Source organism: Cupressus sempervirens, chromosome 3 (assembly GCF_028749045.1).
Source record: "Cupressus sempervirens isolate cs-2001-9-10 chromosome 3, ASM2874904v1, whole genome shotgun sequence".
Lineage (NCBI taxonomy): Eukaryota > Viridiplantae > Streptophyta > Pinopsida > Cupressales > Cupressaceae > Cupressus > Cupressus sempervirens.
Genome location: NC_143120.1, coordinates 718,666,953 through 718,683,625, shown reverse-complemented (window position 1 = coordinate 718,683,625; position 16,673 = coordinate 718,666,953). Strand labels below are relative to the sequence as shown.

The 16,673-nt window shown below is 34.9% G+C and overlaps 2 protein-coding genes across 4 annotated transcripts in view; both read left to right on the top strand.

Annotated features, from left to right (window-relative positions):
• The window catches only part of LOC149568781 (protein ROOT INITIATION DEFECTIVE 3-like), a 138,567-nt gene that overhangs the window by 40,641 nt on the left and 81,253 nt on the right, over positions 1-16,673 (top strand). For all 3 annotated transcript variants that reach the window (XM_089821674.1, XM_089821675.1, XM_089821676.1), the window contains exons 3-5: positions 14,902-15,015; positions 15,317-15,450; positions 15,579-15,732. The gene's annotated coding sequence lies outside the window, so the exon portion shown is untranslated. The remainder of the gene's footprint in view (positions 1-14,901; positions 15,016-15,316; positions 15,451-15,578; positions 15,733-16,673) is intronic.
• Positions 1-16,673, top strand: part of LOC149568782 (protein ROOT INITIATION DEFECTIVE 3-like) — a 31,521-nt gene that overhangs the window by 12,291 nt on the left and 2,557 nt on the right. Inside the window, exons 2-4 of the mRNA XM_089816778.1 lie at positions 14,902-15,015; positions 15,317-15,450; positions 15,579-15,732. Coding sequence (XP_089672904.1) covers positions 14,902-15,015; positions 15,317-15,450; positions 15,579-15,732 — 402 coding nt within the window. The remainder of the gene's footprint in view (positions 1-14,901; positions 15,016-15,316; positions 15,451-15,578; positions 15,733-16,673) is intronic.

Here is a 16,673-nt window from a genome sequence, read left to right as displayed (position 1 = left end):
AAAAGACAGCCCCAAGATAGCTACAATGTCTTCAGAAGATCCGCTGCTTGGCCTGCCAGGATATTCATGTTTTCTGCAGAGACTTTCATATCATCCAGCTTTTTTGCTTCCACACCCTCACTTTTTTTGGAATTAGCCCTTGTACCCTTGCTAGGACCTTGGTCCTCTGGTCCTCTTTCATATCCTTAGAGCCTTGGCCTTTGCCTTGTTCAAGCTTGTTCAACAGGGTGTTAAAGTTGTCAGCCATTGTCTTCAAGATAGTGCAGTTCTGACCGGCCAATTTCTTAACCGTTGTTTCCAAGTTACTCACTCTGTTGTCCAAACCATCCACTCTTTTTTGAAGGTCTTTGCCCAGCTGATTCAGATTTTTGTTCTTGGCTTCAAGTGGTGGAACATGTTTCATCAAATTCTTTACCCCTTTAGCATTGCCTATAACCTCAGGAAGTCTGTCAATGTGCTGACCCAGCGTTCTCTCCCCCTAGCCGTCCTGCTGAGCTGATCCAAATCTCTCGAGATGTCCAGCATCTGCTGCTTTAGATTGCCGATATCTTAGATTGTAAGTGACTGTTTGTGCAAGATAGTGCCTTACAAACTAGTGAGTGTACGGAAGATCTAGTGGGGCTTTCAATTTGGAGAAATGAAAAAATAAAGACAACGGAAAATCTGAATACAATATTCTCTCAAAATTTTTTAATGAGATATTTTATGGTGAACAACTAAGAGATCTGCAGAATGAAAAAGAAATAGGAATTGGATTGTATATTGGCGTATTGCAATTGGAGTCCCTAAGATCACTCGATGGTCTTCTTACTAAGTTGGAAGAAGTGGATTTGTATTTATCCAAAATGTACTAGTCTGATTGGAGGCTCTTAAATGTTAGATTTAATAGTATGTCTGATAGATAAAACAATTAGCACAGGAGCAAAGTAATTCTTACTTGTATAATATTGAGCAGCCTGTTATTTGATTGTTGCAGATTTCTAGGACTTGTGAAACAGAGTCGACTTCCTTTTGTATTGCTACTAACTTTGGAATGGCTTTTGATTTAACCTGCAAGTTATATATATGTAATGGAGAGTATTGATAACACAAAGTGCAGACCGCTGATACAAGAATGCCGTGTATAGATTGATGTTTTATCAGCGTTCGGCAAGGCTCTTAATATATGATTTGAAGAGTCATGATTCCCGAAGAGTCATGTCTCTACGTGGCCTGAGTCATGCCTCTTCGGGGGCATGATTTGTTATGTATTATTAAGAACAGTCGTAACATAACTTTGTCCGCCGGTGTTTATTAAATCAAGGAGCCCGATCATAGTAATGTGACATTATATGTATATGGCTGCCGATAAACATACAGGTGTTTGTCGATGATTATCATAATTCAATTTGATATTATCCAAAACACACACACACACACACATATATGCATTGAATTTAATAATCAATAATAACACTTTACTGTTATCTGTTACACATAAACACACATTAGTATATCAGAGAAATAATTACTTTTACTGATGCTAAACATTAACACTCCCTCTTTAGCGAGGGAGAAGTAAATATCATTAGAATTTCAGTATAGAAATTTAATCACTTTATCTGATCTTCATACTACAAAATTATGAACACTTATCATAATGCATATTGAAAATCTCTAATTGTCTGAAACAATATCTAGAGAAGCCACAATATGAATGTTACCTATGATCTCTAATTGCTCGAGGCAATGTCTAGAGGTGTCCATAGGTTTTCATGATCTCTAATTGCTTGAGGCAATGTCTAGAGATGTCCATAGGTTTTCATGATCTCTAATTGCTCGAGGCAATGTCTAGAGATGTCCATGATAATAACATGAATTTGTTATCTATGATCTCTAATTGCTTTAAGCAATGTCTAGAGATGTCCATGATATAGGCTTATGACTTACAAGATCGTCACCTTGTAAATAATTACCTTCTGAATAAATATGTATATGAAAGATTGTCACCTTTCATTACATATGATGCTACTAACAAACAATAGAAGAATAAACACATGAATTTAAAATTTAGTTTAATATTCAATATTACAAATTAATCATACCAAGTTTTTCTTTGAAGCATTTCAACTTCACTTTAGCAAGAGGCTTGGTAAAGATATTAGTTGTTTGCTCATTAGTACAGATATACTCTAATTGAATGATTCCTTGAGTCACCATGTCTTGAATGTAATGAAAAGGAATTTTAATATGCTTGGAGCGATTGTGGAATACCGGATTGATTGAAAGCTTGATGCAACTTTGATTATCACAATGAATCATAGTGGGTTTCAAAGGTTTTTTAAACAAATCTGCTATCAATTTTTGTAACTATACCGCTTCTCTAGCACCCAAGGAGGATGTGATGTACTTTGTTTCAGTGGAACTTAATGCAACCGAAGTCTGTTTTCTGCTGGACCAAGAAATCACGCCAAATCCTAAACTGAAGCAATATCTAGAAGTACTTTTATGTTCAATGGAACTGCCTGCCCAATCAGAATTTGAATATCCATGAAGTTTGATGTTGACTTTCTCATATTTGATTCCCATTCCAATAGTACCTCTTAAGTATCTCAAAATGTATTTTGCTGCATATAGATGTATTTTCTTTGGTGCACACATAAACTGACTCAAGGTTTGAGTAGCATAGCATATGTCAGGACGAGTATTAACCAAATACATTAAAGATCCAATAATTTGCCTGTAGTAAGTGGAATCAGCAGGTTCATATTGGATCACGTCATCTTTCAACTTATGTAAATTTACTTCCATAGGTAGCTGTAGGTTTACATTTCATCATCCCAAATTTAGTTAAGATATCCACAGTGTATTTTCCCTGATTTAGAATAATGTAGTTATCCTGCTGCCAGACTTCTAATCCAAGAAAGTAGTGAAGTAGATCTATGTCATTCATTTCAAACTCTATTGTGAGTTCTTGTTTGCATTTTTTTATGAAATATCCCTCACTTGTTATGAACAGATCATCTACATATAACACAAGTATAATCATATCATCACCATCTGATTTGAATTATAAGTTAGGATCAACTTCATTTTTGGAATATCCTAACTTGAGTAAATAGTTGTCTATCCTTTCATACCAAGCTCTGGAAGCCTGTTTGAGACCATAAAGTGCTTTCTTTAACTTACAGACATGAGTTTTGTTGTCATGAGTATTGAACCCTTCTGGTTGCTCAATGTAGACTTCTTCTTCAATCTTTCCGTTGAGGAATGTTGTTTTGACATCCATCTGGTTTACCTTCCAATCCTTGGATGCTGCAATAGCCAAGATGGTTCTAACAGAAGTATATCTAGCAATTGGAGCAAAAGTTTCTTCATAATCGATGCCTTCTTTCTGTGAGAACCCTCGTGCTACAAATTTGGCTTTGTATTTTTCAATGCTACCATTAGATGCATGTTTAATTTTGAACAGCCATTTGGAAGAAACAACTGATTTGTTCTTAGGTCTTGGTACCACATCCCATACATCATTTTTTAATATAGAGTTATATTCTTCAATCATTGCTTTTTTCCAAGACTGATTTGAAAGTACTTCTTTTACATTAGAAGGTTATGTTTTTATAAGTTTAGTTAACAAGGCAACATAACATGATTGATTTCTAGTTCTTTTGCTCTCTCGCATAACTTGATTAGGTTCAACATGATTCTCTTCTATCATTTTCCTAGCCCAGAGTGGCCTCTTTTTATAAGTGATATTTTCAGATTCTTCATGAATAGGCATAGTGGAATAGGAGGGTTCAGAATCATCCTCCCTCTCAATTTCTGTTTGTTGCTCTTATTCAGGAATAGACTCAGTAATAGATTCATCATTGTTTTTGGAAATTTTAAAGGCAGTATTTTCTTCAAACTTTACATCTCTGCTAATCTCAATTGTTCTTTGTCATGGAATGAAGATTCTGTATCTTTTAGTTGTTTCACTATATCCAATAAATATTCCCTTTTTCCCAAAAGGTTCTAGTTTTGTTCTTTTCTCTTTAGGTATGTGAATATAAACTGGACATCCAAATATTCTCAAATGACTTAGATCAGGTTTAATGCCAGTGAGTACTTCTTCTGGAGAAGTGTTTTCTAAAGCTGAGTGGGGCATCTGTTTTGAATGTAAACAACAATGTTAGATGCTTCGATCCAGAAGGAAGTATGAAGGTTTTGATTGTGCATCATAGCTCTAGCTGATTCAACAATTGATTTGTTTTTGTGTTCCACAATTCCATTCTATTGAGGATTATAAGGTACAAAAAACTCCCTCTTAATCCCAATTGTAATGTAGAAATTCTTAAAAATATCTAATACTTTCATCTCCATTGTCTGATCTTAGGGTTTTTATTTTATGTCCCGACTGATTTTCAACTAAGGCTTTGAACTCTTTGAATTTAGCTAAAACTTCAGTTGATTCCTTTTGTTTCAAGAAATAGTTCTAGGTTCTTCTAGAATAATCATCAATAAAAATTATATAGTAGAAGCATCCATTAAGAGAGGGTACAGACGTAGGACCGCAAAGATCAGTGTGAATTAGTTCAAGTATGGATTTAGATTTGTGATCACTTTTACGAAATGATTGTTTAGTGTTTTTGCCTAAAGCACATCCTTTGCAAACATCTAAATGATCGGTTTTTAGGCTAGGTAGACCTTTTACTATTTTTCCCATGGATGATAAAGCCTAGTAGTTAAGCTGACCTAACCTCCCATGCCAAATTTCAAAGGAGATTGTGGTTTCATGACTTAGAGCTAATTTTGTATCTTGACTATTACAAAGTTTGTAAAGACTTCCATCTCTGAAACCAATAGAAATAGCTTTCTTAATATTAGAATTCTTGGGCCAGGCTAGAATTTGTCCTCTAGAAATGTGATTTTGAAACCCTGATCAGCAATACCAGAAATAGAAACTAGGTTTCTTTTAATCCTTGGTACATATAAGACATTCTTGAGTTGTAGAGTGGTTCCTGAATGTAGTTGAATTGAACAGGAACCTGTCCCTTTAATAGGATGAGTAATCTCCAATGGTGACTTCTTCTGATGCTTGTTCAGAGAAGGTTTCAAATTTGTCTTTAAAACCGGTGATGTGTCGAGATGCTCCGCTGTCAATGATCCAAGTGTTATTATTAGAATTTAATTCACTTGAAAGAGCTAAGTAAAATGCATAGTTTTCTCTTCCTTCTTTCTCTTCACCTTCTTCTTTGATTTCAACAAGTGCTGCTTGAATTCTTTTCTTTTCAGGACAGAATTTGTGGGGGTGACCAATTTTGTCACATTTAAAACATCTAACTTTTGATCAATCATGTTTCTTGAAGGATTTGTTGGACTCCTTTTTGTTGTATTTGAATTTTCTCTTTTTATTTGATTTTACATGAAGTGCTTAGATTTCTCCCTCTTGATTTGTACTCAGTCCTCTTGAGACTAGTCTAGAATTTTCTTGAGTGCATTCATTTTTTTATATATCAAATTTTGGAAGTTCGGGCCGAGAACTTAACCCTTGAATAAATGTTTCCCATGATAATGGAAGACCTCTTAGAGTTATCGTGCTGAGTTCTTTGTCAACAACTCAATTGTCCATGGTTGTTAGTTGATCTTTTAGTTCAGAAATTCTTAAAAAATATGAGGTGATTGATTCTCCATTTTTCATCTTAATATATAGTAGATCTTGTTTTAAGGTTAATAATCTACTAGTATTATTGATTTCAAATGTATATTTAATTGTGGAAAACATTTCAAATGCAATTTTCAGATTAGATATGGATGGTAGGATATGATCTTTTACGGAATCTATGATAATCTTCATTGCTTTGTTATTATGTCTTTTCCAAGTTACTTTCTCTGGTCCATTTTCAGGCATGGTCATATTTGATTCAATAAATTCTTCTAATTTCATTTCTCTTAATATTATCATTACTCTTATTTTCCATGAAGAAAAATTTGATGCACCCTCAAGCCTATCTTCTAGTCTCACATGATTAACCATTTTAAAATTTGGAGTTTTAGCCTCAAAAAACTGAGATTTTATATATATATGTTGTGCAATAGTTTTTCTATCAGAATGGCTCTGATCCCATGTTAGATTTAATAGTATGTCTGATAGATAAAACAATTAGCACAGGAGCAAAGTAATTCTTACTTGTATAATATTGAGCAGCCTGTTATTTGATTGTTGCAGATTTCTGGGACCTGTGAAACAGAGTCGACTTCCTTTTGTATTGCTACTGACTTTGGAATGGCTTTTGATTTAACCTACAAGTTATATATATGTAATGGAGAGTATTGATAACACAAAGTGCAGACCGCTGATACAAGAATGCTGTGTATATATTGATGTTTTATCAGCGTTTGGCAAGGCTCTTAATATATGAACTGAAGAGTCACGCCTCTTCAGGGGCATGATTTGTTACATATCATTAAGAACAGTTGTAACATAACTTTGTCCGCTAGTGTTTATTAAATCAAGGGCTCGATCATAATAATGTGACATTATATATATATGGCTGCTGATAAACATACAGGTGTCTGTCAATGATTATCATAATGCAATTTGATATTATCCAAAACACACACACACACATGCATTGAATTTAATAATCAGAAATAACACTTTAACTGTTATCTGTTACACATAAACACACATTAGTATATCAGATAAATAATTACTTCTACTGATGCTAAAACATTAACATTAAATTGCGCCTTGCAGGTGCCAATTGTTACCTTAGTGCACCATTTGTTATTGGAGCATATGAGAGGAGATGTGAGACTACTAGTTGTCCCATGTGTTAGTGAGATTATCAAAATAACACTAGTCACACCTTACAATGACAACATATTAAGAAGGGTATTACAGCTGGTTGTGGACAACATGGGCTACATGATAACAAGGACTGTACTCTTGGTAAGAAAGTAAAGGTTTTAGAACTCTGGGCAATTACCAGATTTTTTATTATTATGTTGGATCTTGGTTGAGAAGAAATGATTCTACAGTTGATATAATGTTTCTTAAGGGAATACAAGAGACATCAACCAGACAACGTGAAAGTTTGCATAAAAACCATAATGCCATTAATCCTAGATGAGGATGATGACATATGTAAGAAATTACAATCTGATTTGTTAGCTAGATTGATAAGGAAGAATAGAATCACCCATGGCATAGAAGCTTGTGGAAGAATTGATTGAACAAACGTTTAACATGTTAAAAGAATTAATGACAGAACATGAGTTAAGATCAGCAAGCATACAAGTTGCAGGGTATATGAATTTGAGCAAGAACCAAATGAGAAAAAAGAGCAGCTTTGTTTCACTTGCAAGCGTGCTTGGTCTCTTGGTCACTTTTGTGACTGGAACAAAGATGATGAGTCATTTGTGCAGAGCAGCATTGAGAAAGTTGAGAACTCTATAGTCTAACATCAACATAATGAACCATGAGATGGAACCATCTATGGATCATACTAAGGATTAGCTAGTATCTTGTTTGGTGACTTGGAAGTGGTTATTGACAAGCCCTTTCATGAGATTGTCTATCCAAAGATGAAAATGTATGTCTCCAACAGGATGAGTTACTTGAAAACAATGATGTCATAGTTGTTGAGACAATATATTCTAAGATGGAGGAAAATTCTGAAGTGTGCTGGAAATGAAAAATCTTCCAATCTAGGGATTCCCAATCTAGTATTCATGGACTAGAGCAAGATGAAGTCACATTAGGGGATGATTTGAAGGATCAATTAGAAATTCTATGCCTAGATGATGATTTGGAGTGTATAATTTGGGGACAAGCTGAAAGTATTGGATGATATGTGGTCATTGCAGCCTTAGAGCATCTCGAAAACATCCATAAAAACATTGAAGGTACTTGTGGGAAGTTCAAAGTGTTGAAAAGGGGAAGGGAATAATGAGTAGAATTAATAGTGCATACTGCATACCTTCACACTCTAAAAAGGGCATTGGAAAGAATGAAATTAAATTACTTGAAGTTGCTCAAAGATAGAGATATGGCCATGTATAAAAGATGAGGAGGTAGATGAGCTTTGCCTACAATTGTGTATGACACACTATTCATTACAACTGACTAAAAATCAGATTTGTATGACAACCAATCACAGGGAAGATGATCATTACAACAGGCTAAAAATCAGATTTGTATGACAACCACTCATAGGGAAGATGATCTTAATTCAATATCCTAGGAGATCATACAAATTATTGAAGGAATCGACACCACTGTTGAAGATGAAAGAAAGCATATCATTCCCACCCTCCCTACTCAAACAAGACATTTTACTAAAGATGATCAAAGGGACTAACAAGAAGTTATACTTGAGAATTCTGATTTTTACAACAATAGCATGCTTTCACAAAACTATAAGATAGCATATTTTTCACACGAGGACGAAGATGAATCGAGTGATTCTAGCTCTGAAATATTGTGTGTTGATGATCATTTCGTTGATGGAGGTGAAGAGTTGATTGATAACACTTATGATGAAGCAGGAAATTCAGAGTTGTCCTTGATGTGTATTGAGCTTTTCTACAGTTTATCTAGAGACTTGTGACTGAGTTTTTATGATATGGCAGTTATTTATTTACTTGCTGATGATTTTATCTTCATGCCTTCATCAGTTATTAGTGGCTACCCTGTTGATCTACCATTTTATTTTCAGAATTTGTATGGTCTACAAGGAGCATTGAGTTGTATATAAAGATGTGGAGTCATCTTTACTTGAGGGATATTCCATATGAGATGCTTACCTCTCCATTGCAGTGGCACAGTGATGACATTGTCGACATTTTTGTTGCTGACCTAGGCTATGGTAGCGACATTTTGAAACTTGATGAGTTGATTTTCATGCATATGGGGTGTGTGTTTGGCATCTACTTGTTTAGTTGGTTGATTCAGGAGGTTGGTGGATGGTTGGACATTTATTCCCACTCCCACGATCATGTCGACATTATGATTTGGGACTAGGAGTTGACAAGATGAGTACCTTTCATTTTGTGGATTGGACAAGCAATCTCAAGGAGGGAGGATTGCAATGTCCCTTTTTGGGACATTAGAGAATTTAAGCCAAATTCATAAAATAATTTTGAAGTGACTTAATAGTTTAAGACTGATTATTTCAAGACATTTTGAAATTGAATAGGAGAGCGAAAGGTGACCAAAGGGGAAGGAGATGGAAGACATAAGGGGGACTGTGAAGAGTCTACCAGGTTGAGCTTAAAGAAGGGAGAGGAGCTCATTTGCAGCTATGGTTGGATTTGGAGACTCTTTCAGATTTCTCTTTTAAGAAATGTAGAAGCTTGTTGCTTCCAACTTTAGAACCCGAGAGTGGAACCCTTCAAGCTTCTTGGGTAGATTAGACACAAACCTGATTCATGTATGTGATGAATTCACATTAGAATTCACAACTGGAGTTATAGGTGCATTTCATGGTTTTCCAATCTAACAGTTGACACTGTTTTGAAGATTGGATTTTTATCATGTTATTGTATTGCTGAAATTATAATGCAATAACAAATTCTGAGCATTTGTTGGTTACTATTGCTGGTTTTTATTGCATAAATTCTCTTACATATCTGAAATTATTTGTGAAGAAATTGGGGAAAAATATCCATTGGGATATTAAATGTGATCATGGAGGCATGGGTGGACAAGTCGTGCCATATAAAATGTTGAAAATAATTGCAGTATAAGAGTTCTAGTTTTAGTAGTCATCTATTAGCAATAGAGGTGTGATGCAGTTGCTTGGTCCCCCCTTTGACGTGGCCAGATCAGCTCTAATTGCATCTCATTGCATATACACTCCTCTCTCTGTTGTGAGGACTTCAACAATTTTCATTGTTTTGCTATTAGATCACTCAGCCATGGGGAATTTCGTGTTGCCTAACCAATTGATATAATATTTCCCATTTACGCTCAACTTGTAAAATATTTAAAACCCAATGCCGATTGCTGCATTGCATTCATCAGAACAAGAAATAGAAAGAGGTGAAGAGTATAGCAGAAGACAAGGAGCAATTTCCGAGATATCAATTGGATGTTGACTTCGGTTTATGAGGTTGTTGCTAGGGGTACCTAGTTACTATGATTTATGCATGATGCAACTTGTTTTTGGCATCTTTCATTGCAAATTATCTTTCATGCCATGCTTATGATTATTAGATTGTCAAATGGATTATGGAACAATAGAGATCATTTTTACCTTAGATGATTGCTGAGAGTTCTTTGAGACTTATTTTCTATTCGATGCTTAAGTATTTTGATTATGCCTCTATTAGTTATGGTCCTCAACTGTAATGGGCACCCCTGAATGTCCCAAAAAACTAAACCAAATTGCTGAAAGGAATTATGTCAAACAGTTTGCATTCAACCTCTTATTTCTCCGTTTAATGTTTTAAACCCCTTATAACTCCGGAAATCAAACGTTTATTTGTTTGTTGTGTTTTGTGCATGGAATTGGTATCATACAACATAAACAAGAAAGAAACTACAATAATATGCAAAGTGGAAATGAACTGTTGCCAATAAAATGTTATTTTCAGAATTCATAAAACCAAATACATGGCAGATTTATCAACTCACTAATTACTTCAGCATTATTGACATAATACTCCAGCCCATGCTTTCGAACTTGCTGCAGTGCCGCGTGAATAGTGTCGCGTGAATAGTGCCGTGTGAATAGTGTTGCGTGAATAGTGCCACATGAATAGTGCTGCTACAGTACTTTGTCCTTCAATCAGTCCACTACCTTCATAATATCATTCCCTCAAAGCAGCATAAGTGTCAGACAAGTAGTGAAGAAGATATGAGCAAAATACCAAATCTGCTTGTAGCTGGAAATGCAACTAAACTGCCTGATAATGAAGCCGATAACAAAGAATTCCAAAGGCCAAACCCCAAGAGAATGACGTCTAGAATGTTACAAGAGAGGATAAACGACCTCAAATGCCAAGAACGGAGCTGCAACTCACACACCAATTTCTTCTCATATTCAACCTGTCTAATGAAGCCACAAATGCTTCCTTTTATTCTGTTTCCAAGGGTCCGCTCAACTCATATGGGCAATGTGGGATAAAAGATGTGTAATATATAAAACATATATTAAAATACCCCTTATGTCTCCCTTGGGTACTCATCTCCATAAAATAAATATTAAAGTAACACTTTAATATTTTACAATTTAATTAGACGTTACTTTAATAAAACTTCAGGCATTAAAATGTATTAGCAATTGGACTCCGAATAATGCGAGTGATAGCTCATCGGAAAGCTCTCATCGAGGAGTATCAAATCCAATCACCAAAATCGACCTGCACTGTGTCCTGCCGACTTACTAAAAATAGTAAGTATGTCTAAAATTGAGTAAATCAACTTCGTTTTGGCCCAAACTGGAAATGACTAGGCCAAAACACTCCAGGATCCCATTAAACCCTTTGTTAGCCCTCGGGACCATGTAGAACAAGGCTAACGCACACACACTTGGTCAACTGCTAAAATGGGGACATTACAAACATACTTTGGTGTTTTTGTTTTTATATCTCAAGTTGCTCCTATGGTTTTTGAGCTATGGCTACGTTTGTAACTATTATTCTTGGTTCAGTTTCTTGTCTTTTATGTATTTGTTTTCGGTGGCTAATGACTTAGCTGCTGAGTCAGCTTAATATGCATATGTGTTGTTTAATGTCGTCGATGTGAAGTCTTTAGTTGTTGCGGAGGTTATACAGACATTTATTTGTTTATGCGGTTTTTGATATGAAGTGCCAATACTCTTCATGGTGTCGTTAGTTCATTTGGTGTCAACTCACAACACTCTCTACGAGTGTGGATGTTTGTAACGACAAGAGTCTTATTGTTCGCCAATCCCTCATACTTGGGATGTTGCGATCGTGGGTTATTTCGTATTGTTCATTCTCTTGTGGAGTTTTATTAGAGTTCACATAAGATTGCTAATAATTCAATTTTTATTGATTCTAGAATTATTTATCAGTGTTTTAATCTATGTAGTCAATACATGCTATATTGTGTATGTGAACAGTATCGAAGTTATTTCTATATAGCATGTCCAGATTGTATTAGCTCTATATTTTCTATATTGTACATTATCTCATCAATTTTATGTTGTTTATTTGCATCCAATCATTGAATGATCGATGAGCAGTATTTAGGCTTTGTGATTAAATTTGTTCAAAGTTGAATCTAGGATCATTGATTGTAATGTTGAGGATATCAATAAGTAGCAAATATTTTGTAATTGTTTTTGCAATATGAGTAAACACATCATCATTTTGTGGGCTGGGTCGTTTTTCTCACAAGGAGGGTTTTTCCTAAGATAACTTCTTGTGTTATGTGCTGTTTCGAATTTTTGTATTCCATTTGATGCAATCTTATATTTCTTGTTCGAAATTTTAGCTCACATTTAGGTGATGATAGTTTGAGGGCAATTTTTAAGGGGACTATAGGGGATACATTTTGCATATGATAGTTTGAGGGTAATTTTTAGGGGACAACAAGGGGTAATGATATACAGATTTTATATGTTCAAATATATCTATATCTATCTAGGTTGCATTGGGACGCATACCCTCACCCTTGGGATGCATATCCATGTACCCAAGTACGAGGTACGCATACCGAGTACTCAGTGGAGAGCATCATAGCTAAGGACCTTGATTAAGATTCTAATTTTTGTGTCGGTTTTTTGTTTGCATACCAGCTTGTTGCTTATCAAGCTTATTTCAATACGTAATCAATTTGAAACATTGAAACAATACTGAGTAGCAACAAACGTTATCACTGTTCAAGTCAAAAGTTCATCATTTGCAACATGTCATTGTTATATGATTTATGATATTCTTGTTCATTTTTAAAGTCTGTTTTCTCTGTGTTATGCATCTAAACATTTGTCATATATTATTATTACAAACATATTGAAAATCAATCTGAAACTAAAAACAGTACATTACATTTGCAAACTTTATCACTGTTCTTGATTTTAAAAACCATTGTCAAGACTCATTATTTCAGATTCTCTATCAATCTTAAATCATATGAAAAAAAGTTTTGATGTGTCCAAGTACCCCCATACCCTATTTTGAAAAATAGTCATACCCGTACCCATACCTTAAGTACCCAAGTACTAATGTCTCAGTGCAACCTTGATACACACACACATATGTATATGTATATGTTGATATGTATAGATTTTAGATATGTAAATATATACACACACATACATATATAGCAGATATGACCACGTGTATATATATATATACACACACACACATTTGTATATATGTATGTATGTGTATATATATTTGTGTATACTTACATATATGTATTTATCTGTATATACAGATGTATATATATTTAAATATATGTACTATGTATAAATATATGTATATTTATCAGATATGCAAATATATATATATATATATATCAGGTATGTGTTTGTATGTATCTATATCAGATATGTCCATGTACATATATATACATAAATGCATACACACACACACACACACACATACATATGTATGTATGTGCATATGCAAGTATGTTTGTGTGCAAGTGTGTGAATTTTCAAAATATATTAATCTATGAGAGAGAGTGTATGTATATATATGTATGTGTATGCGTTTATGAATTTTTCAAAGAGAGAGAGAGGGAGAGGTCAACGATTGATGACAATAGTATTAATATGTAAACAAATTATGAGAGTCTTTTCCACAACATTTTCATAGAGCCCTTAAACCGTAACTATTTATTGAAATATAATTTGACTAGCTCAGGGGAAATAACAAAGAAATGTGTAGGATTAATTAGTTTATCCATGATTTCGCCCTCCCAATATTGAATTAGAATAGGAAGCAAATCCAAGTCAGCTTATGCTTTTTATTGATTCGTTAGCAAATTGTGTTATCTCTCAAATATTTTGAGCAACACAATAGCTATCTTGAGTTCTTATAGATTGTACAACTTTACAAAAATCCTCATTAATTTGTGGAGTTTAAATTGTATGCAAGCAGAACTGATGTTGCAACTGCCATATATCATGTAAAACCTTATTCTAAATAGTAGTATGGTGGCTGGAATGATTGTTTTCAGTAGTTCTAATGGTTAAACTCAAACCCCTTACAAACTACATGATACATGGGAGATCTCGTAAAATCTGCTGACCTGTTGTTATATATGATTGATAATAGCAATTCAAAATTGGAAACCCTATAAATCGATAATATAAAAACGGCGCAATAATTGCCATACTCCTCAGATGCAGGGAATGCTTGGCGGTCCCTAAGACGGCCAAGGGACATCTTAGACGGCTCCTAGTCGTCCTGGGTGACATTGCCTACATGAACGGCATGGGGACATTTCCCTCATTTCCCACAAACTCCCAGACAGGAGGAATGGCAGGGCGTCATCTTGCCATCCTTGGAATGCCTAGTGGACAAGGATGCTCGCTTTAAGGGCAGGGGGCGTGCCCCTGTGTAACATTGATGGATTGTTATTGTACTCATTCTTTAGAATTTTAGCTTCTTTTTGTTGTTTTATGTTATTTTTAGTTGTTTTTGATTTACTTGTATTTTAACAGTTTGAATAGTAATCTAATGTTATTTTAACAGCTATTTACTAGGCATCCCTAATATTCACATTAAAATTTTCCATCTGCAAAACCCTTCCTTGGATCTCCATATCCCCCATCCTTAAAACATGGAAAAGTGCTTGTTATATCCTGCTCAATTTAATTTTGGGTCATGCACATTTTCATAAGTTAAATTTGTGTAATATGGGTCATGCATTTTTATGTTTTCTGATTGGCAATAGTTGTAGAAAACATTTTTATATGGTAATCTATTTTCTTTAATCAAGAACTCATTTTTTTGCAGCCTCAAGCTGAAATCAGGAGCTACCCAGTAGAGCCTATAGGGCCAATTGCTTGCAATACTGATGGCACATATATTGTTGGTGGAGGTTCATCAGGAAGAATCTATCTGTGGGAGGTATATATCATGAATTTTCTTATTCTCTTCTCTTTTGATTGTTACCACACAACTTGAATTTATGCTGCATGGCTTATGGTGGTGTATTGAGATGATTTTTGCAAGCAATTTGGCTGTCAAGAAAGTACCTTCCTCATGGAATAGGTGAAATAGAAAAGACAGATGTTTTGCCTTTTGTTCTTGTCATTTTTTTCTTGGTCTGGGTACTTGTGGAGGGACTCTCTCTCTCTCTCTCTTTTCTTTGGGGGTTGTATACAATGTGTACATATATGATCAGTAAAACATGAATATTAAATTGCAGGTGGGAAGTGGAAGACTCCTTAGGGTATGGCCTGCCCATTATAAGGCTGTTACCTGTTTGGTGTTCTCTGACGACGAATCTCTTCTAGTCTCTGGAGCTGAAGATGGCTTTGTTAGGGCATGGCCTCTTCTAATGTATGATATGATTTATTTTATATGTTATTATTGCAGTTGATAAATGCCTGATCTCTTTATTCTTTCTACATTTAGTGAGCAGGGTTCCCTCTTTGCTTCCTGACATATATGTTTGTCCTGCAATGTAGAGCTTTAGATGAAGAAGCAGCTTTGCAAGCTGAAACTCACTTTCAACCTCTGCACAACTTTTCTGCTCATACTTTACCTGTAACAGATATTGTATGTGGTTATGGAGGATGCAGTGCAATTATAGTGTCATCCTCCTTGGATTTCACTTGCAAGGTAATATAGTACTGCATATGTCCAATAAATTATAAAAGTGTGAAACCTTATTTAATGCCTGGGTCAAAAGAACAAGTTTGAAGGGCCTGATAAGACTCTTATTAATAAATCTTTTATCTGAGAAGTTGTTGATGTATGTGAAGTAATAGTATCTTGTTTTCTGCTTGGTGTTATATTTATCAATTTCAGATGAAATAAGATGATCTAACTTTGATACCGATCAAAAAAAAGATGATCAGCTTAGGAAATTAACTGCATATATTTCTACCCTTCATATATTTAAGATCTGCTTCAAATTCTTTTCCAATTCCACACACTACCTCTTCTCACTATTTACAATCACCTTTTATGCATTACCTCTTTTTACTATTTACAATCACCTTTTATACATTACGTCTCTTAAGAAGAGAGACATCCTTTGGAAGAGTGATGTCCTTTCAAAACAATCACGACTCTTCCATCCTTTTGTGTTTGTATGATGATCTTCACATAACACACTTCATTTTTTCCCTTTAGTAAGTCTGCCTGCAAATAGAAAGGTTTGTTTCGCTTTGTTCCTTCGGCAAGTTATACATTTTTAAACGTGCAAGGGCATGAGGCCCTTCCAAGAGTATCTTTCTCTTCTTTGCTTGTAAGTTTCGTAGTACCCTGGTTTGCCCACTAAGGATTGTCATGGTATTCTCTAATCGTCTTGTTCTTCATTTTTGAGCTTGGCAAAATGAATACTCTATTCTTGTATAGGGCAAGTTCTTCCACTACCTAGTATTTTTCATTTGGGTAGCTCCCTTCTAGGATGACATTGGCTTGTGGTTCCTTGGTGTGCTTGGCAATAATAGCATTCTTTTTGTCCACGGAGATGCTCGTCTTGGAGCATGCTTGGGTTTTCCATAAAAGGGCATCTGCTACAATGTTTCTTTTCTCCTTCATTTATTCAATATCAC